Source organism: Glycine max, chromosome 17 (genome assembly GCF_000004515.6).
Source record: "Glycine max cultivar Williams 82 chromosome 17, Glycine_max_v4.0, whole genome shotgun sequence".
Taxonomy (NCBI): Eukaryota; Viridiplantae; Streptophyta; class Magnoliopsida; order Fabales; family Fabaceae; genus Glycine; species Glycine max.
In genome coordinates, this window is record NC_038253.2 from 31,040,221 (window position 1) to 31,064,526 (window position 24,306).

General features: G+C 37.4%; 1 protein-coding gene across 1 annotated transcript; it reads right to left on the reverse strand.

Annotated features, from left to right (window-relative positions):
• Positions 1-20,413: 20,413 nt before the first annotated feature.
• LOC102666500 (uncharacterized) lies at positions 20,414-20,989 on the reverse strand. The gene has a single exon (XM_006601542.1). It carries the CDS (start codon positions 20,987-20,989, stop codon positions 20,414-20,416), a length of 576 nt encoding a protein of 191 aa, XP_006601605.1.
• Positions 20,990-24,306: the final 3,317 nt, after the last annotated feature.

Genomic DNA, 24,306 nt, shown 5'->3' on the forward strand with positions numbered 1-24,306 from the left:
GGCATGAATGAATATTTTAGAGTATCAAACTGCAAGAATGCAAAAGAAATGTGGGATACCTTACAAGTAACCCATGAAGGAACAACATATGCAAAAGGGTTTAGAATAAATACCCTAACCCAAGAATATGAATTATTTAGAATGAATCAAAATAAAACTATGCAGGATATGCAAAAGAGATTAACACATATTGTAAATCATCTTGCATCATTAGGAAAGATATTTCCCAATGAAGATCTTATTAACAAAGTTCTAAGATGTTTAAGCAGGGAATGACAACCAAAGGTAACGACTATTACAGAATCAAGAGATCTTACTAACATGTCTCTTGCAACTTTTTTTGGAAAGCTTTAGGAACACGAAATGGAACTCATGAGGCTAAATCAACATGAGGAAAATAACAAGAAAAGGAAAGGAATCGCACTTAAAGCTTCATCTTCAATTCAAGAAGGAAGTGATAAAGAAGATTTGAATGACATAGAGGAAGATGATGATTTTAGTTTCTTCGTAAAGAGGTTCAATAAATTCCTAAGAAACAAAGGAAATCAAAGAAGATCAAACTTCAAACCCAAGAAAAGAGGAAAAGATTCATCCTCTCTTCTAAAGTGTTATGAATATAATCAACCAGGACATCTGAGAGTTGATTGCCTAAATTTCAAGAAAAGAATAGAAAGATCTAAAAATAAAACCTTCAATGATAAGAAAGCAAAGAAAGCTTACATCACTTGGGAAGACAGCGATATGGATTCATTCGAAGACTCAAAAAAATGAAGTCGTGAATCTAAGTCTGTTGGCCAAAAATTATGAAAGCGATGAAGAGGTAACATCTTCTAACAATAACTTATCTATTTCCTTTGATGAACTTCAAGATGCATTCATTGATTTACATAAAGAATCAGTCAAACTTAGAAAAAGGAGTTTTAAAATTAAATGACGAATTAGAAAATCTTAGAACTGAAGTCAAAACTTTACAACCAATTGACACAAATCAATCTTCCACTATAAAAATAATACATGATAGTAAAGAAGCATCTAATTCATGTAATTGTTGTAGCAAGTTTATAGAAGAAATCAATTATCTAAAAAATTCTCTTGCCAAATTTACTATTGGCAAAAATAGTTTAGATATTATATTAGGAAAGCAAAGATGTGTGTTTGATAAGGCTGGATTAGGATATAGACCTGATAAACAACAAAAATTATATAAATTTTTTTTTGCATCCACTCAAAAGAATAGTTCTCCTTTCTTAACTTGTTTTTATTGTGGAAAGAAAGGACATGGTGCATCTACATGCTATTTTAGGAAAAATAGTAATAATATTAAAATGATATGGGTTCCAAAAGGATATTTTATCAAAACTGACATTCAAGGACCCAAGAAAGTTTGGGTACCTAAGTCATAAACATGATCATATAGGTTTCTTTGAAGCAGAGTTGGTACATTAATAGCGAATGCTCTAAACACATAATGGGAGATGCATCAAAGTTCACTCATATTTCTCCCAAGAATAGTGGACATGTGACTTATGGCGACAACAATAAAGGTAGAATCCTTGGAGTTGAAAAAATAGGTATGAATTCATCTACCTCCATTGAAAATGTTCTACTTGTTGATGGTCTTAAGCATAGCCTACTAAGTGTTAGTCAATTATGTGATAAAGATTATCTAGTATCATTTGACTCTCATAATTGTGTTATTGAAAACAAACATGATAGAAATATAAAACATATAGTCTATAGATCAAATAATGTTTACATGATAAATTTAGATAAAACATCAAATCATGATCAATGTTTTCTTAGTAAAGATGGTGATCCTTGGTTATGGTATAGAAGAATTGCCCATATAAACATGGAACATTTAAATAAACTAATTTCTAAGGATTTAGTTATTGGTTTACTAAAACTTAAATTTGAAAAAGATAGATTATGTGATGCTTGTAAAAAAGGAAAACAAGTAAGGGTTTCCTTCAAATCAAAGAATATTGTGTCTACAACTCAACCCTTACAACTTTTGCATATGGATCTTTTTGGCCCCTTTAAAACTATGAGTTTTGGAGGAAACTACTATGATCTTGTTATAGTTGATGATTACTCAAGATTTACATGGACATTATTTCTCACTCATAAAAGAGATGCTTTTCACGCTTTCAAGAAACTTGCTAAAATCATTCAAAATAAGAAAAATCTCAAAATTGCATCTATTAGGAGTGATCATGGAGGAGAATTTGAAAATAAGGATTTTGAATCATTTTGTGATGAAAATGGCATTGAACACAATTTTTCTGCACCTAGAACCCCTCAACAAAATGGAGTAGTTAAGGGGAAAAATAGATCTTTAGAAGAGATAGCCAGAACTTTGCTTAATGATACAATCCTTCCTAAATATTTCTGGGCTGAAGCTGTAAATACTGCATGCTATATAATGAATAGAGCTTTAATTAGACCAATCTTGAAGAAAACTCCTTATGAATTGTATAATGGAAGAAAACCGAACATTTCTCATCTTCATGTGTTTGGATGTAAATGTTTTATGCTAAACAACGACAAAGACAACTTAGGTAAGTTTGATGCAAAATATGATGAAGGTATATTCCTTGGCTATTCCTTGCATAGTAAAGCATTTAAAATTTATAACAAAAGAACTATGATCATTGAAGAATCTATCCATGTTGCTTTTGATGAAACTAACCCAATTTTGCCAAGAAAGGATACTCTAGATGATATTTCAGATTCTTTAGAAGGTATGCATATTCATGGTGAAGCGCACAAAGGCAAAGGAAAGGGAAATGATGAAGACTTTCAAATTGATGAAACAAAAACAAGTACAGATCTTCCAAGAGAGTGGAGAACTTCTAGATACCACCCTCTTGATAACATCATCAATGACATATCTAAAGGGGTAATAACTAGTCTGTCTCTCAAAGATGTTAGCCATAATATGGCTTTTGTTTCTTTGATTGAACCCAAAAATTTAAAAGAAGCCATAATTGATGAACACTGGATTATAGCTATGCAAGAAGAGTTAAATCAGTTTGAAAGAAATAAAGTTTGGAAATTAGTTGACAAAGTTGATAATCATCCAATTATAGGAACTAAATGGGTATTTAGAAACAAATTAGATGAACATGGAATAGTAATTAGAAATAAGGCTAGGCTAGTAGCCAAAGGATATAATGAAGAAGAAGGAATAAATTATGAGGACACATATGCTCTAGTAGCCAGATTAGAAGCCATTAGAATGTTATTAGCTTTTGCATCCATAATGGACTTTAAACTCTATCAAATGGATGTGAAAAGTGCCTTTTTTAAATGGTTTTATCCAAGAAGAAGTATATGTGGATCAACCTCCTGGCTTTGGAAACTCAGAAAAGCCGAATCATGTCTTTAAACTGAAAAAGGCTTTATATGGTTTAAAACAAGCCCCTAGGGCTTAGTATGAACATCTGAGTAAATTTCTTTTAGAAAGGGGTTTTTCAAGAGGCAAGGTTGATACTACCCTTTTTATTAAAAGAAAATTGAATGATATACTCTTAGTACAAATATATGTTGATGATATCATTTTTGGGTCAACTAATGATTCTCTTTGCAAAGAATTCTCTCAAGATATGCAAAATGAATTTGAAATGTCAATGATGTGTGAGTTAAACTTTTTTCTTGGATTGTAAATCTAGCAAACAAAGAATGGAATATTTATCGATCAATCAAAATATTGCAAAGACCTAATTCACAGGTTTGGGATGGAAAATGCTAAACACATGACTACTCCTATGAGTATTACTTGATATCTGGATAAAGATGAAACCGGTCAGTCAATAGACATAAAGAAATATAGAGGTATGATCGGATTTCTTCTTTATTTATCCACAAGTAGACCAGATATAATTTTTAGTGTGTGTATGTGTGCAAGATTTCAAGCAAATCCCAAAGAATCTCACCTTAGTGCAGTTAAAAGAATCATGAGATACCTATTAGGCACTATCAATCTAGGATTGTGGTATCCTAAAAATTCCACTTATAATCTAATAATATACTCTAATTCTGATTTTTCCGGATGCAAAACTGATAAAAAGAGCATTAGTGGAACATGTCATTTCGTTGGCTCTGCTCTAGTTTCATGGCATAGTAAAAAAATAGAATAGTGTTGCTTTATCCACTGCTGAGGTGGAATATATTTCTGCTGGCAGTTGTTGTGCACAAATACTTTGGATGAAACACCAACTTTTTGACTATGGATTAATTCTTGATCAAATTCCTATTCGATATGATAACACGAGTGCAATAAATCTATCTAAAAATCCTATTATGCACTCGAGAACCAAGCATATTGATATTAGACATCATTTCTTGAGAGATCATGTTCAAAAAGGGGATTATGTACTAGAATTTGTTGACACAAAGAATCAGTTAGCTGATATCTTTACAAAACCTCTCCCGAAAGAAACCTTCTTTGCAATTAGAAAAGAATTAGGACTCCTAGATATCAATAACCTAGATAAATAGTTATTTTGTTTGTCTATTTTTTATTATCTTTTTCTTATGATTGTTAACTTATGATTTTCCTTGATGATTGTGTTTGTTTTTGATAATTATTGTTGATTGAGGTTTAATGATTGTTTTTGCTTGAGTTTTGATTGTCTTTGATAATTATGTTTGATAGTTATGATGATTGTTGATTGTTGTTTGTTCTTGAAATTTTGATTGCTTTGATGAATGTGTTTGAGAGTTATGATGATTGTTAATTGTTGTTTGATCTTGAAATTTGGATTGTCTTTGATGAATGTGTTTGAGAGTTATGATGATTATTGATTGCTTTTGATACTTGTTTTTTTATTATTGTATATTTTCATTATTTATACTAAATGTGTATGTTTTTGTGGGTGAAAAATAGTTAGTTTTAATGAAAAATCCATGTTTTAGGGTCTGGTAATCGATTACTACTCCCTGTAATCGATTACCATAGAACAAGCCTCTGTAATCGATTATAATATGTTGTAATTGATTACTAGAAAAGTTTGGGCAGCTGCAGTTGATGGAAGCTTGCTTGTGGAGCTTCTATGGAGGCTGGATCTTTGAGCTTCAATGAGGTCCTTCAATGGTGATTTTCCACCATGGAGATGCAGCGGAAGGCAAAGGAGAAGAGGAGAGGGGAGGCACCATCCACTAGGGAATAAGCCATAGAAGAAGGAGCTTCACCACCAAGAATGTGCCTTGGATAAGAAGCTTGAAGAGGATGCTTTAATGGAGGAAAGGAAAGAGAGAAGGGGGGAGCACGAAATTGAAGGAATAAAAGAGGGAGAGAAGTGGAACTTTGAAAACTTGGTAGCTTCCTTGAGAAATTAAAGTACAACAAGTGTTACACATGCTTTTATTTATAGACTAGGTAGCTTCCTTGAGAAGTTTTCTTGAGAAAACTTCCTTGAGAAGCTTCTTTGAGAAAACTTGCTTGAGAAGCTAGAGCTTAGCTACACACACCCCTCTAATAACTAAGCTCATCTCCTTGAGAAGCTTCCTTGAGAAGATTCCTAAAGAAGCTAGAGCTTAGCTACACACACCTCTCTAATAGCTAAGCTCACCTCCTTGAGATGAGAAGCTAGAGCTTAGCTGCACACCCCCTATAATAGCTAAGCTCACCCCCATGACAAAATACATGAAAATACAAAAAAGTCCCTACTACAAAGACTACTCAAAATGCCTCAAAATATAAGGCTAAAACCCTATACTACTAGAATGACCAAAATACAAGGCCCAAACGAAGGAAAAACCTATTCTAATATTTACAAAGATAAGCGGGCTCATACTTAGCCTATGGGCTCGAAATCTACCCTAAGGCTCATGAGAACCCTAGGGCCTTCCCTTGAATCTCTGGCCCAATCTACTTGGAGTCTTCTATCCAATGCCCTTGCGGGGTAGGATTACATCAGCAGTTTACGCCTGTAATCGATTACCATGAGCTATAATCGATTATAGCTCGTCCCTGTCTATAAATACTTTGTTTTCTCTTTCCTTGTGCAGACCCTCTTCTTCCTCACTCTCCTTGACGGAGCCCCTCCCTCTCAAAACTTCAAATCTTCATAACTTTCCTGTTTCTAGTCCAAATCACTTCAAACAAAGCTCAAATTTCTTCTTTTTCAATTCTCTACAAACCCCACCGATCAAAATTTGCAGAAACAAGCTCAAATGGCAAAACCCTCAAAGAAGAGAAAGGGTTCATCCTCCACCACCACTACTGCAGGCCAACACCACCACGGCACATTCGGTGACCCACCAACACCACCCCCTCCTTCTTTTTCTAGTTTCTTCCAATGACCAGCATCAAATGTACTATTCCCTATTCTCCAATCGTGTCATTCTCAATCCTAAGTATCTAGATGTAGAATTCTTTAATGAGGAAACCTTAGATTGCTATCAAGTGTTTCAAAATTCTGAATTAGTTGAGTTTATGACTCTAAAATTGTCGTATTATCCTGAATTAGTTCGAGTCTTTTACAATAATCTGAAAATTTAGGATGGTGTCATTTTTTCTGAGGTGCATCAAATACCTATTGTTGTTGATCAATCTCTATTTTTTTTCTCTGACTAAACTGAGCAGTCAAGGTGTTCCTTTTGAGGGCACTCTAGTTGATGATTGGAAGCATGTCTATTCTAGTCATGATGCCTGTAAAATGGTCTGTAATGACCATGCTGATATGACCGGCAGATTGCTTGCCAGCTCATTCACCTTTGAGTGTCGCATCATGCATTATATCCTTTGTCGAGTTTTGCTTCCACGGTCGACAAATCTTGCTCAGGCCTCTGAGGAGGATTTAATCTTGCTATGGGCTCTTCAAACCGATCGCTAAATTGATTGGGCCCATCTTGTTAGGTACCGTATGCATAAGGCATTACGGGCCAATGCACCTCTTTCGTATCCTCATCCTGTCACTTTGTTTCATCAGCATTTCAATGTTCCTTTAGAGGATGAACCTTTTGTTAAGGTTAAAAGATCATTTGCTATTGGTGTTGTTGCTATTACCTCCTTCGGATACTGGAAGGATATGGATGGCCAATGGGTGTGTAAACAAGACCTGCCACCTCCCATTCCTGATGAACGCACACCCTCCCCACCACCGCATCGCGATACCTCCTCTTCCTTATTAAATGATGTTCTCACTGAGCTACGGGATCTTCAGGCTTTCGTCGGCGATCGCTTTGATGCAATGGACTCACGCATCACGCGTCTTGAAGACGACATGAGCTTCATTCGACGTTTCTTTTCCATCCAACTTTTTTTTCTAGTCTTATAAGTCGTTAATTTTCAAGACATTTTATTATATCTGCCTGTATTTGGCTTTGGATATTTCGCACTTAGTTATTTTGTGCTTTGCTTTGGATATTTAGCACTTGGTTATTTTGTGCTTTGCTTTGGATATTTTGCACTTGGTTCTATTTTATATTGCTATGAATGATTAGCTTTTGGTTATGTTGTGATGATTGCTTTGGATTTTGTGGATTTGATATTTTGTCCAGCATTTTCGGCTTTTTGATGTTGCCAAAGGGGGAGAGAAACTCAAGAATGGGTAGGTTATTTTTTTTTCTAAAAATAGGCAATGGATTACAAAATTAAGGGGGAGTAAGGGTGAGTGCTCGTCTTGCAAATCGAATATCGTTTATCTTGTTTTCAGATAGTTGTCATTATCAAAAAGGGGAAGAATGTGAATGCATATGTTGTATGAATATTTTGATGATGCCAAAAGAATGAAGCAATTCAAATTTGATTCAAGTCAAGATCAAGAGATCAAGAGAAACAATTCACAATAGTCCATTATTTGTTAAAAGAATCTCTTAAATGATTTCAAAGGTCAGGCCTTAAAAAGACTTAAATTTTCAAAATCTCTTATAAAGTTTTTTAAGTGGTTTTACATTTTTGAAAAATATATATTTCTCTCTGGTAATCGATTACCGGAGGCTGTAATTGATTACTAGAAGCTAAAATGTTTTTGAAAAGCTTTCAGAAAGTTTGAAATTTAAAGGCTATAATCGATTACCACCTTTGTGTAATCGATTACCAGTAACAGAATGTTTTGACATTAGAATTGAAAGGATATGATTCCTCAAAAATTAGCTGTGTAATTGATTACCACAGATTTGTAATCGATTACCAGTGAGGAGATTTAAAAAATAACTCTAAAAAGTCACATCTCTTCATAAGTTTTTGAAAGGTCACCAAAGGCCTATAAATATGTGACTTATGTTCAAAATTCTTCAGAGTTTTTCAGAACTTCATTGTCCTATTCTCTCACAAGAAAACCTTTGGCCAAACACTTGCAAAACTATTAAGGATTCTTATAAGTTCTTCTAGTTGTATCATTCTTCTTTTAAAGAGAGAAAAACATCTTCTGTACTTCAAAAGCAAACTGTTGTTAATCAAGAGGCAGTAGGTCTCTTGATTTGTAAGTTTTTTCTGAATACAAGGGAAAGGTATCCCTAGGTGGTTCAGAAGTTGTAAAGGAATTTACAAAGATAGTGGAAATCTCAAGTGGATTGCTTGAGGACTGGATGTAGGCACAGGGAGTGGCTGAACCAGTATAAAAATTGAGTTTGCAATTCTCTCTTCCCTAAACTCTTTTACTTTATTGCAGTTTAATTTTATTTTGCACATTTAAAAAAGCATCAAATAAATTTTTCATTGGTTCTTTTCTGCATATTAAGTTTGCAAATTTCTTTTAAAGAGGGAATTAAAATTTGTTAGTGGAAATTTTTTAAACTTAATTCACCCCCTCCTCTTAAGTTATTGAGGTCACTTGTTCAACAAATACAAATCATCAGTTGCATTTGGCCATCATTCTTCAAATGTAGCTCCTCTAATAGTTCTTCAAGCCACAAGCTCCATAAGAGTTTGCAATGAACTATGCTTCATACACTACTAGAAAATATGCTTTTAACACCGGTTATTAAGGACTTTCAACATCGGTTATTAATCGATGTTGAAACTACCGATGTTAATTTATCAACATTAAGATTGGTTGTTTAAAAACCAATGTTATTGTAGCAAAATTTAACAACGGTTTTTTGAATAACTGATGTTATTTTCTTCTTACCAACATCAGTTTTTTTGAAAAACCGATGTTGTTAGTAAACAACATCAGTTTTCCTAAAAACCAATATTGGTAAGAAGAAAACAACATTGATTATTCAAAAAACCGATGTTGTTTTTTTACTAACATTGGTTTTTCTTTATGATTTAATTTTAAATATTGTATTTGTTTTTTTAATTAGCAACCTGTAGTAATGATGCAATCCTCCCAATAGGGGAACCGTCACCAGAGCCATGGCTAGGAGACTCCAAGAAGATTGGGCAAGCAATGCAGGAGAAGGCCCTAGAGTTCTCATGAGCCTCAGGGTAGATTTTGGGCCAATGGGCTAACTATGAGCCCACTTATCTTTGTACATATTAGATTAGGGTTTCATTATTTTTTAGCCTTGTATTTAGGGCTCCATAGTGTAGGGATGGTACCTTAATAATGTAGGATTTTTCAACCCTTGTATTTTAGGGCACCTAGACTAGTTTTTGTATTAGGCGTAGTTTTGTAATTTCACATGCATTAAGTGCACTATTTGATATGTGTGTTGGGAGAGAAATTTAATTGAATTGGGAGAAGCCTAATCCAATTAAATTTTGGACCAAGCTAAGGAGGAGGTGAGCATTTGCTTGCTACACCCCATGGCCACATCATATAGTCACACTTTGTGCATGTCCTTCATGCTTTACATGCCTCATGACACCTAAGCACACTTAGTGGAGAATCTTGGACTTGATATTGGATTAGTGGGCTAAACCTTAGCAGAAATTCACTAATCATAATTAGTGAAATTTTGGCTCCAAATTTGGCTCCGCAAATTCAAATTCAAGTTAAATTTGAATATAAATTCAAATTTCCCTCCAATTTTGTGTGACACTTAGGCTATAAATAGAGGCCTTGTGTGTGCATTTTTTCAACTTTGATCATTTGAGAAATTAGACTTCAAAGTTCATATCTCATTTGAGGCATAAATTTCATGCCCCCCTCTCTCCCTCTCCCTGTATTCATCTTCTCCTACCTTTAAGCTCTTATTCATGGCCTCCTATGGTGGTAAGCTTGTTCTTGACCCATCTTCTCCTTGAAGTGGCATCTCCAATCACCATTCCTCCTTTTCCATTCCACTGCCATTGATCTTCAAGAAGCAAAGGACTCCATTGATGAAGAATATCCAAGGCCTAGAAGCTCTACATGGAGCTACATCATGTGGTATCAAGAGCATCTTCATCTAGGTGATGTTCTTTTGCTTCCTCTATCTTTTGTTTGGTCAATTCACTTTAATTTCTTGTTCTTCATCGTTTTCTCCATGTATCTCCTCCATTGTCTTGTGGTTTGGTGCCATTTAGAGTAGATTAAAAAAAGTAATCCGATTAAATCTTATATCTACACTTCTTCTTGCATTTTTATGGTTTAAATCTTATATATCTACTCTTGAATCATGTTTTTGTGTTGATTTTAGGTTCTATCATTTTTCAGTCATAATCTTCTTGTGCTGAACCTTTTAGATCTCAATTTTCTTACAAAATATTGATCAGAAAAGGAAACACAAAAATCTAAATATTGATCAGAAAAGGAAACACAAAAATCTAAGTGTAAATCACTTCATTCATGTTGTCTTAGAGTCATGTTTAGTCATAATAATTGTCACATTATGTTCTAAGTTTGTGTTAAATTTTGATTTTGTTGATTGAATTCTAGATACATTTGTTCATGTATTCTTGCAATTCTTAGCCTATTACTTGAATTTTGAGTCTAATTCATGCATGCTATTTAGTTCATAGCATGTTCTAAATCAATTCCTAGAAGTAAGTCTTGTTGTTGAACTTTATTTTTTTGTTTTCTAAGTTTCATATGTGATGCCTATGAAGAAATTGAGTTGTGATGTTGAGTTGTGGCTGGATTTGTGAATCAAAATAAGTCTTAAGCTCTCTTGAATTGTGTTATCCTAGACAATTAAGCATAAGCAAACACAAATTGTAACTATCCAAGCCTTAAGCAACATATAGAGCATGGGATGGTGACGCTTCCTAGATCTTTGAACTTGGGAGGTAGCTTCTGGATTACTGCACTGTAATTTTCTCCCACCATAATGTTTTCGTTGTTGATGTACTTTCCCCTTTTTATGAGGAGGTCCTTTAAGAACTTTTTGTACAATGACATCTGTTGTATGGCCTCTCCAAAAAGGATAGTAATCTTCAGCTTCTGGAATATGTCAAGGAACCGCTTGAAGTAACATTTCATATCCTTCTTTGATGGCACCAAAAGGTATGGTGCCTCCTTTGATGAAGCCGGTGGTCCAAGACGACGCAACTAACAAAGTTAACTACAAGGGCAACTAGAATCATCAAGGATTCCATCAAGGAGGACCACAAGGATTCTATTAGAGAGGTAATTTTTCGCAGGGCCAGGGTTGGAGATCTTATCTAGGGAATAATTTCAACCAAGGAGGTTAATCTCATTAGCCTCCCAACCAAGAGCCCATTCAACAAGAGAAACCCACTAAGCTGGAGGAATTGCTGGTACAGTTTATGCAGAGGACCGAGTCACATCAGAAGAGTAATGATGCAACAATCAGGAATCTGGAGGTACAAGTGGGACAATTAGCCAAACAAATGATTGAAAGACCCATTGGCAGCTATGGAGCCAATACTGAGATGAATCCCAAAGAGGAGTGCAAGGTAATTTTCACTAGGAGGGAAAGTGTTGAGAAGGAAAAGAAACTTGATGAGGATGTGCATGATGAGGAAGAAGAAAAGAAAGAAGAGGGAGAAAAAAATAAGAGCAAGTAGAGTGGCGCTGACTTGTGAGCGCCACCACAGATGTTGCATCTCCCAATGTGCATGACTGAAGATGAAGAAGGTTGCACTGCATGCAACTGTTGAGGGAGATTACTCAGAGTTGCTATAAGGGTCTCTAAGGTCTTGGTCAGGAGCTTGTTTTTAGCCAACATAGCATCTTGAGAAGTGAGCTCAAGAAGGCTTTTCTTTGTGGGCGTGTAGGCTCGATCACGGAGAATGGCATGATTATTGGTTGTCATATTCTCTATCAGCTCCATGGCTTTTTCTAGAGTCTTCAACTTGATCTTCCCACCAACGGAGGCATCTAGGAGTTGTTTAGAATGGGGTCGCAAGCCATCAATGAAGATGTTGAACAGAACTGGCTCGCTGAACCCATGTGTAGGAGTTTTTCGGAGTAACCCATGAAAGCATTCAAGGGCTTCACTCAACGATTCATCAGGGTGTTGGTGGAAGGATGAGATTTCCACCTTACCCTCAGCAGTCTTGGACTCTGGGAAGTACTTCTTCAGGAACTTCTCCACCACCTCGTCCCATATCTGCAGGCTATTCCCCTTGAACGAGTGAAGCCATCTTTTTGCTTCACTGACCAAAGAGAAAGAAAATAAATTGAGGCGGATGGCGTCTTCTGGCACTCATGTTATCTTCACTGTGTTACAAATTTTGATGTATGTGGCCAGATGTGCGTACGGATCTTCACTTGGTAGGCCGTGAAATACATTCCCCTAGATCAGCTGAATGAGGGAATATGGATATAAGATGTTGGCCGCTTGCACATCTTGTCTGGCTATGCTAAGTATTGCAGTGTGGTGGAGCTAGAGTAGTCGTCTAACGTCATCCTCTTTGGATAATCTTCTGCCATGATGTGTTCTTCAGAAAAGGGATGTGAACTGATCACAAAAGAAACAACTACTATGCAGGTTATCATAGAATAAAAATTAAAACTTAAATATTTTTTTAGAATTTATTATTATTTTATTTATTTATTTAATTTTTTAATTTATTTTTTTTTGAAAAAAAGGATAAAATAAAGAGTGAATAAAGAAAAATTAAAAATGTTTTTTTATATAAAGCAACTAAAAGAAATTAAGAGATAAAACAGAATTTAAATAAAATAATAATAAAATAATTACTTTCAAATTGGGATATGTAAACAACCAGTACGAAGAACAATGTCCCCGACAACGACACCAAAAACTTGTTCACAGATTGGCAAGTGTATCAATTTTATCATAAGTAGTAAAGATTAAATGAAAGACCGAGTGTCGAGTCCACAAGGACTTTATTTGTACTTGCATTGGTAAATACCCAATTTGTAAGCAATAGAAGAAGTAGAAGAGGAAATAAATTGTAAGTGTGAAATTTGAGGGTAAAAGGACAAAAGAAAAAGATAACAAGAAAATTAAACAATAACTTATATGCAAAAGATGAGTTCAAAATGTGATAATGTTGGGGCCTAGCATGCCTACCTACCCTTGATGCAATTTTAATCTATATTAACTGCTTTCCCAATTTCCACCCACATCTACTAATATGCTCAACCCTGATCCCTCACGATGAAGAGCCTAATTTATGTATTCTCTCTCCCAAATTCCTTTGCAAAGATGGAATCATAAACAACATTAAGTATAAAGATGTATGCAGAGGCACAACAAAGTCACTCTATCCCTAGCAATGCAATATTGAGATGTCATTTCCCAGTTCTTTAGACATTACCATTTCCCAATGAATAACCCCTAAAAACAAATGCATGGATGGCCAAACCACACAATAATAATGAAAAGCATAAAAGAACAATAGAAATTGAAATTGCATTAATAGATAAGAAGAGTTGTTACATTACAAGGGGCTTTGGCTGCTAGGTTCCAACTGAAGGGGTTTAGCCTCTCATAGCCATGAGAGGCTTTACACTTCAGAGGCTAATAGAAGAAGGGGATGAATGATTAATAGCAAGAAAAAGGGGAATGACTAAGAAAGAGGGTTTCCCCTAAGGGATAGACCCATGCTTTGGATAACTCTGAGACTCAGTATGTTTTTTCCTTCTGCTTCCTTCTCCTTATATAGGCACTAGGTAGCTTAATTTCCAATTCTTCAATCTTTCTTCAAGGCCTTTTTTTTCAAGTTTTTGCATCAATTTTTCCTTTAAAGCACTTGAAATCTTCTTCTTTTGAATTCTGCTAATAAAAAATAGGAAAGATGTTAATTTCTTCATTATTTCCTTAAAAATAATAATAAAGTAAATAAATTACACCCATTTATTAGCCAAAATTGACTATCAAATTAGCTCATATTTTGCATTTATCACCAAGCAAAACTGTTAACTCCTCAGAACAACTACGAAATTTTTCAACAAGTGCACTGAGTCATACAAGTAGTATAAAATGGTAAGACCGAGTATCGTATCCACAGGGAGTTTGTTTCATTTGGAAAAGCATCATTCGATCAGTAGACATTTGTATAACAACATGAAATGGAATTAAAATAGAATATAGTTGCAATTCTAAAGATAACTACAAAATTAACTAAGTAAATGTGAGAATAAATAGATGATTAAAACATTGGGCCTTTCTACCGAGTGGCTTGATGCAATTAAGGGTTTTTCTCTATCTAATATTGTTTTTGTGTTCTATGTTGAGGACAATTATCCCAAATACCAATGTCTCGCGTGAATGGGCTAATTCTAATTAAACTTCGTTCTTGGATCCCTCGTCGAACTTAGTCTAACCGAAGAACATTAAGGTCACAACATATTAAAAACTAGAGTCCCTACACTCCATGTCCAGACAATACAGTTATCTAGCCCTGCTCTATCCAGTTCTAAGAATTCAAAACATTTCCCAATGGTGAAAATCCTAACTTTACACACAAATGGATGATCAGACTAAAAGCATGCAAGAATTAAGTGTAGATAGAAGCAGTGAACTCATCAAAACAACATTAAATAAATAGTAAAGAATATTTACATCAAGACTCAGCAGAAATTCCCAACAAAAGCTTTTAGCCTTCCATGGCAATTTATCACCTTTCAGTTACAATAGGAGGTTATGGAAGCAAAATTCATATTACACAGTGGTAGGGATGTCTCTTCCACCTCTAAGAACCTAAAAATCACTCAAAAACCTAGAATCCTCTTGAAAGCTAAGGTTTTTTATGCTCCCTTGCTCTATTACGTCGCTCTATTGCATAGGCTCTCAAGCTTCATCAAACATCCCTTCTATTTTTCGCCAACTTCAATTTTTAAGGGCTTTCTGACCTCGAAGGCTTGCTTAACGCCATTTTCGCACTAAGCACGAGTAAGTGATTTTCCAATGGGCGCGCTTAGCGCGAGAGAAAACAAACGACTCGCTGAGCAAGCTGATGATGCGCCAAACGTGCAGATGCTTGACAGATTCTCCTCCAGATTCTCCCAACTCGCTAAGCGCGCTGAGTGCCTCGCTTAGTGAGACACCAGCCACATCAACCTTCTTATTCTTCATCTTTTCACTTGAAACTGAAGTTGAAAACTCATTAATTCACATTGAAGGGAATATCTCTGCATAAAAATCAAACTAAACCTAAAAATATGTACAAACCTACAAAAAGAACTATAAATTGAGGAAAAGACATAAATTTCATAATGCTTTTCAACACAAAAGTTAATCGTAAATGACGACTAACAACTCCCCCAAATTTACAGTTTTGCTTGTCCTCAAGCAAAGAAAGAACGGTTCACTTGTCCTTAAGTGACACGCTCACAGTGGTTATTCAAACTTGTGTTTGTTTCCAAGCATTCAATCACATGACACAAGTGACATACAATGCTTCAACCAACAACTTTTCACAAGATATGAAGATTTTCGAAGATAGGAACATGATTATTTAGCAACACAAGTGAAATAAGCTAGCAAGCAAGACAAATATCAAGGAAGGATCATCTAGCCAAAGCCTCACGGTCACTGTTTCACTCAAGCACAAGTGTTTAGGCTATTTATCAATCAACAACCAACATAAGTCTCAACTTTTGAATTTCATCCCATGCCATACAGTCACAAACACACAAATTGAATCCGAAGGACTTTTCTTGGCTTGTAATGAGGTTGGGTTGCAAACAATTCATGGTTTTCCTAGAATGCAAAAGCTTAAGTTTTAGGAGAGCATTCATCCTTAGATCAACCTTTTTCTCTTTTATTCCAACTTCAATTACTTGCCTTTTACATTTAAGGCACTTAGCTTCAAATAACAGCCCACACAACCTTTATTCTTGAAATTTCTTTTTTTTTTTTTATTTTAGCAGCTTCTATTTACTACTTCTTTACAATTTTTTGTGTGGCTGTTATTTGTCTTACCACTCTTATTGTCACCCAATAATCGCCCCCAAATTTGGGGCAAATTTGCTTTGAACCACAATGCTCTCCTACAACCTAAGACAAGGTAGATGGAGATATGACTTTACAAGCTCAAGGTTCAAGTCAATCAATCAATTTTCAGCTCAACATGGGAGTAAGGGATAAATCATTCATGAACAGGGTAAGCTCTTTGGCTATGTGGCTATTTCAATCAATCATGGCCTTCATCATCTTCAACTCATGCATTCATTCAGTAATTAGAGGTTCGTGCAAAAATCGGTATTCAATGCTAGTCATTCTCTCACAGTTAAAGTTCACACAACTCACTGGGTTGTGGCCAATGCATACCTTCACAATTTATCTGTCAAACCAACTAACATTTTCAGTCATGCCCTTAATTCATGTTCTTTCTCTTCTAATTACTGCATATGTATTCAAAGCATATGATCTACGCATCACAATTCACTCAATCCATGTACAATCAATTCAATTCATTCAACAAACACAAGATTTTCAAATCAAATCAAACCACTGCATAATCAATCAAACTGCAAACTGTTCAACAAGCTTTCAAATTTACTAAATAAATAAACTGAAACATAAAACTAAAATTAAAACTGAAAGTTAAAAACATCAACTGAAAGTAAAATGTATCAAAAGCAGAAGAAATAAATCCAAATCCTGTCATGGCTCGTCTTGTGTCGTGTGGGCTTATCTAGAGGTGAGGAGGGATCATCCTGGGCTGGCTGAGGAATATCCTAAGCTGTAACAGGCCATGGGTCCCAGGTGCTCTGTGCTGCAGTCATATCAGCTGCATAATCCGCATCAGCAGCACCATCCTCCTCCTCAGAGACCTCCAAAATAGGTGAAGTAACTGGTGAAGCCTGTGGAGTAGCCTCTGTAGTGGCCTCTGGAAGTACCTCCGACTGTGAATGAGGCTCCTGGGCTGCGGAAGCCTCACCTCCCCCCAAAGGAGAAGGCTGGACTCCTGGCCAAGCCACCAGTGCCATGAAATCCTCCATGCTAATGATAGGATGATGCTGAGCCGAGTCATGAATACTCTGCATCACCAGGCATAAGCCATGGTGTAGGCTCTACAGCATCGGCACTATGACCTTGGAGCATCGGCACTGTGCTGGAACTGATGATGGTGGAGTAGAGGGAGCAAATGCTGGAGAAGGAGTAGGAGCAAGGAGAGCAGAAGAAGATGGGCCCTTAGATCCTCGAGCCCGAGCCTTGCAGGTCCCTGGAAATACGATCGTGGGATCTTCCAAGTTTCAGCAGTTCTTCTTTATGTATGCCAAATTAATGGCAGGGCTGAGGGACTCAAAAGTCAGAGAATCTGAGATAACTCCTCGGGCGACGCATAAGGCGGTGATCAGGGCTGGAAAACCGAGCCTCGAGGAGTTGAACTGGGCCATCTGAGAAATCTGGTGTGATATGAGGTAGCCTACGTCCATGTCCATCTTCATAACTAGCCCATAGACTAACCTCGCCCTGTCCATATTCAAATCGGACGTATGCGAAGTGGGGGCGAGGTTGGAGTATGATAACACACTCCAAGTTTGGGCTAGTGTAGTCAGATCCTTCCTCAGGAGCTTCCAGGGCACCCCTTCGGCATTTAAGACAAACCCGTGCCCTAGAATACAGAGCTTGGAGGCAAGCTCCTGAGGATCAGTGCGCGTCCTACAGAAGATAGAATATGAAGGGTACTGCTCCCCTGGCTGAATGACTGGAGGCATCTCTAGGAAGGCATTCAGCGATGCAGCATTAAACTTTATCAGTTTCCCTCTTACTCGAACCTGTTTTGGTGATTTGTCTTCAGGGTCATACAAGTTCGAGTAGAACTCCTTGACCAGGGTCACATCAATGTACCTGACCATGTGCTGGGTCAAGGCCTTGTGCCAATTCCGCCTGATCAACTCCCGACGGAATTCGTCATACTTAGTCACAAAAAGATTAGCATTCCTCTCCGGAAGGATGTTTCGGGAGTGAATGTTATGTGAATATCGTTCTTAGCACCCTCAAATGTAAACCCGGTGGTGTCATAGGGCTCCTGGGGCTAGGATGTTGTGGACTTTCTCTTCCTGGAGGCCATCTGCATCAAAAATAGTCACAGGATTCAAGTTAGAGAGGTTTTTATTCCAACTGAAATAAAAAAATAAAACTGAAAAACATACTAGGTGCTTAGCGAGACTGACTCGCTCAGTGCGCCTTATGAAAATAACAACACTCGATTAGTGCGCGAGGTGCGCTTAGCACGACAACACAAAAACACACACTTTAGCTAAGCGAGACACACTCGCTTAGCTAAAACAACACACTAGCTAAGCAAACATGGCTCGTTAAGCCTTATTCTCTCATAGAAAGCTAATTGCGCTAAACGAGACAGACTCGCTTAGTGCAACACACTAAACAGGCTTAGCGCCAGCAGGCACTTAGCCCAAAATGACTACCAGAACTTAATTGGCTTAGTGAGCAGGCTCGCCAAAGCCCAATTCCAAAATAAAACAAAACAGAGAAGAAATTGCGCTTAGCGAGACTAACTCGCTTATCGCATGAACAAAAACTCAGAAAACTAAAAATGCTTTGGGCTTAGCGAGACTGACTCGCTTAGCCCAGGTTTATTCAACCTACAGAGGCTGGGTGGCTTAGCGAGACTAACTTGCTTAGCCACCAACAGAAGACAAAATGCCTCTTAGACTGTGACTCAAGCAACACAACTCGCTAAGCGCGACATGCCGGCTTAGCGAATTCATACGAACACATAAACATAACTGGCAATTCAAACTCTCGCTAAGCCGAAGTGCATTGGCTTAGCGAGTTCATACAAACATTCATATATTCAAACAAAATTGATGAACATGCTTAGCGGGACAGGGCCGATTTAGTGAGTTCATTCAAAAACCTAGAAATTCAACAAAAATTGATGAACTCGCTTAGTGCACAGGCGCGCTTAGCAAGCACATCGAAAATTCCAGAAAACTTGGGGCTGTTCAGCCCCTAACCACTGGCCCCTATTAGGCCTCAAAACCTAATCAAAACAACACAAAAGCATATACATTGTGTGCAAAAATAAACCCCTAATAACATGCTTACTAACAACTAACTTAACAGCAGCATTGCACAGCACAAAATCAAAACTTTTAATACAACTACAGTAAATCTTCTAACCTAATGTTTAAAACAAAATTTTAAAGTGTAGAGTTAAGAACACTTACTTGGATTGCAGAGAAAATGAGCAAGAGGAAAGTAGAGAAGCAGAGAGACAATGTGAGCATAGTGCAGAAATGCTAGATGCTGAGGGAAAATGTGTATGTAAATGCACAAAAGTAACTGCCTAAGGCAGTTAAGCCTTATTTATGGCAGTTTCGACTGCCTCCCTGAGCGCGGATCACTCTCTAAGAGAGCACTCAATGACTTTTGAGTTTTCAAAATTCAAACTCACGCGCTTAGCGGGCAAACTCGCTCAGCCCAATTCAAAAATTAGAAATTCCAGAGAAGGATTTGGACTTAGTGCGAAGGGTCACGTTTAGCGAGTTCTACAGCTCTTATTGGTTTGCAACATTCGCTTAGTGGGCCATGGGCTGACTTAGCGAATAAAATGCTTCCTGATACAGTAGTGGGGCTCGCTTAGCGAGAGACTCTCACTTAGCGCAATTCCATACCCGAGAGGGATTTGGGCTTAGCGGGCTGACCCGCTGGGCCCAATTCTCATTAATGGTCCAACAGAGAGGAAATTGTGCTTAGCTCACAGAGGGCGCTTAGCAAGATGCAACTGTGCGCTTAGCGAGATGACTCGCTTAGCCCAATTCCAAAAGATGAAATTCCAGAGAAGTTTTTGGGCTTAGCGCACAGGGCCCGCTCAGCGAGGCCCTTTCAGTCAATGAGTAGGGGTTGATGCGCTTAGCACGAGCGGTGACTCGCTCAGCGCGTGAACAAAGATTCACTTAGTGCACAGGGCGCACTGAGCGAGTGGATGGCTGAAAAATTTCCAAGTTATTTTTTCATCCACAACATCACAAAAGCTTGATCAACCCCAAATCCAAATGCAAAACATGTTGATGATTCATTCAAGCAATCACAAACAAGTAATCCTAACTATATGCAGTGATGAATAAAATTAAAAAAAAAAAACTGGGTTGCCTCCCAGTAAGCGCTCGTTTAACGTCATTAGCTTGACACATCTTTCTTTATAGATCTGGATCAAATTGGTTCCAACCTTCAGAACCATCTATTTCCATAGTTCATTTACCTTTGAATAGACATTTTGGCTGAGCAAATGCTTGTCTTCATCAAACAAATCAAAGCTGATCTTCTGATCAACTATTCCCATTTCCAGCTTTTTCTTTCCCATATCAACCACGCAACTAGTTGTTAGCATGAAGGGACGTCCTAAGATCAATGGGATTTTAGTGTCCTCTTCAATGTCCATTACTACAAAATCAGCTGGGAAAGTGAAATGCTTCACTCTAACCAAAACATCCGCAATTACGCCATATGGCATGGTAATGGAACGATCTGCTAGTTGCAGTGTCATCCTCGTTGGCATAATTTCCAACTCTCCTAGCCTCCTACACATGGAGAGTGGCATTAAGTTAATGCTGGCTCCCAAATCAATGAGAGCCTTTCCAACAGACACAGAACCAATGGAGCATGGAATAGGGACACTCCCAGGATCTTTGTGCTTTAGTGGAAGGATTCGTTGAATCACTGCGCTGCAATTTCCTTCCACAACAATATTGTCACTGTGAATGTACTTGCTCTTCTTGGTTAATAGATCTTTCAAGAATTTTGAATAGAGTGGCATCTGCTGCAGAGCTTCTCCAAAGGGAATTGTTATCTCCAATTTCTTGAAGATATCAAGGAACCGAGCTAAGTGTCGCTCCTTGTCTTTCTTTGAGGGTACCAAGGGATATGGCACCTCTTTCCCTGTATATGGAATAGCTTCCTTCTTTTTCTCACGTGCAAGCTCACTCTTGGTCTTCTTGACTCCCTCTTTTTCATTATTTTTCTCATTTTTTTCTTTTTCTTCTACATTTATTCTTTTCTCATTCTTATTTTTCTCCTCTCCTTTTTCTTTCTCATTCTCATTTATTTTGTCCTCCCTCAACTGTTCCTCTTCATCTTTTTCTTCTTCTTCAACAATCACTAGTTCTTGGTCATCAACTGCTCTTCCCTCATTCTCAACCATGGTTGCCATTCTGCCTCTGGTCATAACAGCCTTACATTCTTCTTTTGGATTCTACTCAGTGTTCGCTCCAAAAGTGCTAGAAGATTTTTCTACAATCTGTTTGGCCAGCTGCCCCACTTGGATTTCAAGGTTTTTGATGGCAGACTCCGTGCTCTTGTGGTTGGAGATTGTGACCTGCATAAATTGAGCAAGGGTCTCCTCCAGCTTAGTGGTTTTGTCATATAGGCTAGGCCCTTGTTGCTGAGGCCTATTAGATGGTCCACTCTGGTCCTTGTTGAATTGATTGCCCGGATGGGACCTCCATTGCCCTTGTTGCTTATTATAGTTCAAACCATGCTGAAAACCTTAATATCCACCTGCATTAAAATTGGGTCTGGGCTGATTCCCCATGTAATTTATCTCTTAAGTTGTGTCATCTATGGGAATACAGCGTCCAGACTCGTGGGCTCCCCCATAAATACTGCAACCATCAACCTGCAAAATAGTGGAATGTGAAGGTTGACTAACATTAAATTGGTTTGGCAACTTACTCAATATTTCTGTTAATGTCTCAAGCTGCTTGGACAACAACTTTTTTTGTGGCAATAATGCGTCCTGAGATGAAAGCTCCAACAAACTTCTTTTAGTGGGAATGTGCATCCGATCATGCAAGATTGCATGATCACTTGCAACCATATTTTCAATCAATTCCATGGCTTCTTTCGGGGTCTTCAATTTAATCTTTCCCCCTACAGAAGCATCAAGCAGCTGCTTGGACTGTGGCCTTAACCCGTCAATGAATATATTTAGCTGAATTGGCTCTGAAAATCCATGAGTCGGAGTTTTCCGCAGCAAGCCACTGAATCTTTCTAGAGCTTTACTCAAGGATTCGTCTGGAAACTGGTGGAAGGAAGAGATGACTGCCTTTCCTTCTGCAGTCTTAGACTCAGGGAAACACTTCTTCAAAAAAATTTCTACCACCTCTTCCCAAGTCTTAAGACTGTTGCCTTTAAATGAATGTAGCCATCTTTTCGCTTCTCCAGACAACGAAAATGAGAATAAACTCAGCCGCACAACATCTTTCGGCACACCTACTATCTTGACTGTATTGCAAATTTCAATGTAAGTGGCCAAGAACGCATACGAGTCTTCATTCGGTAGACCATGAAATAAATTGTCTTGTATTAGTTATATTAAAGAATGAGGATAAGTAATATTATGTGCTTGAACCTCTGGCCGCGCTATACTAGTGAAAAATTGCGACACAGTAGAACTAGAGTAGTCTTCAAGGGTCACTCTTCTAGGTTGATCTTCATCCATTATGTTGGCCTCAGGTGCCCCTGTTGTAGATTCCCTTGTCTGTGGAAAGATAAAAGACTACTCGGATGATTGAGGTTCCTCAAGAATTGGTGATGTTGTCCTGTTCTGCAGTATTTTTCTTCTTCGTTCTATGTTGTTTCTTCTACAAGTGGCTTCAATTTCCAAATCCAGTGGAACTAGATCACCAACAAAAGATTTACTTCACATACAAAGCACTAGCAAGAGCAGCGGTTAACCAATCCAAGAGAAAAATAAATTCTGAACTAACTAACTATTCACACAAAAATTAATAAAAGAATAAAGAATCAATGCCTACAAACTAAACTAAACTTTCCTAAATGGAAAGAAACTCCCCGGCAACGGCACCAAAATACTTGTTAACTCCTCGAGACAATTGCAGAATTTTTTAGCAAGTGCACTAAGTCATACAAGTAGTATAAAACGGTAAGACCAGGTATCGTATCCACAAGGAGTTTGTTTCATTCAGAAAAGCGTTCATTTAATCAGTAGACATTTGTATAACATCATGAAATGGAATTAAAACAGAATATAGTTGTAATTCTAAAGATAACTACAAAATCAACTAAGTAAATGCGAGAATAAACAAATGATTAAAACGTTGGGCCTTTCTACTGAGTGACTTGATGCAATTAAGGGTTTTTCTCTATCTAATATTGTTTCTGTGTTCTATGCTGAGGACAATTATCCCAAATACCGATGTCTCGCATGAATGGGCTAATTCTAATTAAACTTCGTTCTTGGATCCCTCGTCGAACTTAGCCAAACTGAACAACATTAAGGTCACAACAACTAGAGTCCCTACACTCCATTTCCAGACAATACAGTTATCTAGCCCTGCTCTATCTAGTTCTAAGAATTCAAAACATTTCCCAATGCTAAAAATCCTAACTTTACACACAAATGGATGATCAGACCAAAAGCATGCAAGAATTAAGTGTAGATAGAAGTAGTGAACTCATCAAAACAACATTAAATAGATAGTAAAGAATATTTACATCAAGACTGAGCAGAAATTCCCAACAAAAGCTTTAGCCTTCCATGACAAGTTATCACCTTTCAGTTACAATAGGAGGTTTTGGAAGCAAAATTCAGATTACACAGTGGTAGGGATGTCTCCTCCACCCCTAAGAACCTAAAAATCACTCTAAACCCTAGAACCCTCTTGAAAGCTGAGGTTTTTGGTGCTTCCTTGCTCTGTTACATCGCTTTATTGCATAGGCTCTCAAGCTTCGTCAAGCATCCCCTCTATTTTTCGCCAACTCTAGCTTTTAACGGCCTTTTGACCTTGAAGGCTCGCTTAGCGCCATTTTCGCGCTAAGCACGAGTAAGTGATTTTTCGCTGAGCGATAGAGAAGACAAACGACTCGCTGAGCAAGCTGATGACGCGCTGAGCACGCAGATTCTCCTCCAGATTCTCCCAACTCGCTAAGCGGGCTGAATGCCTCTCTTAGCGGATGATTCTCGCTAAGCGCACAACCCTCGCTTAGCGAGACACTAGCCACAACAACCTTCTTATTCTTTATCTTTTTACCTGAAATTGAAGTTGAAAACTCATTAATTCACATTGAAGGGAATATCTCTGCATAAAAATCAAACTAAACCTAAAAATATGT

What these genes read in the sequence shown, in the direction of transcription:
- LOC102666500 (XM_006601542.1), bottom strand. Translation starts at nt 20,989, where the DNA reads ATGCCACTCTATTCAAAATTCTTGAAAGATCTATTAACCAAGAAGAGC.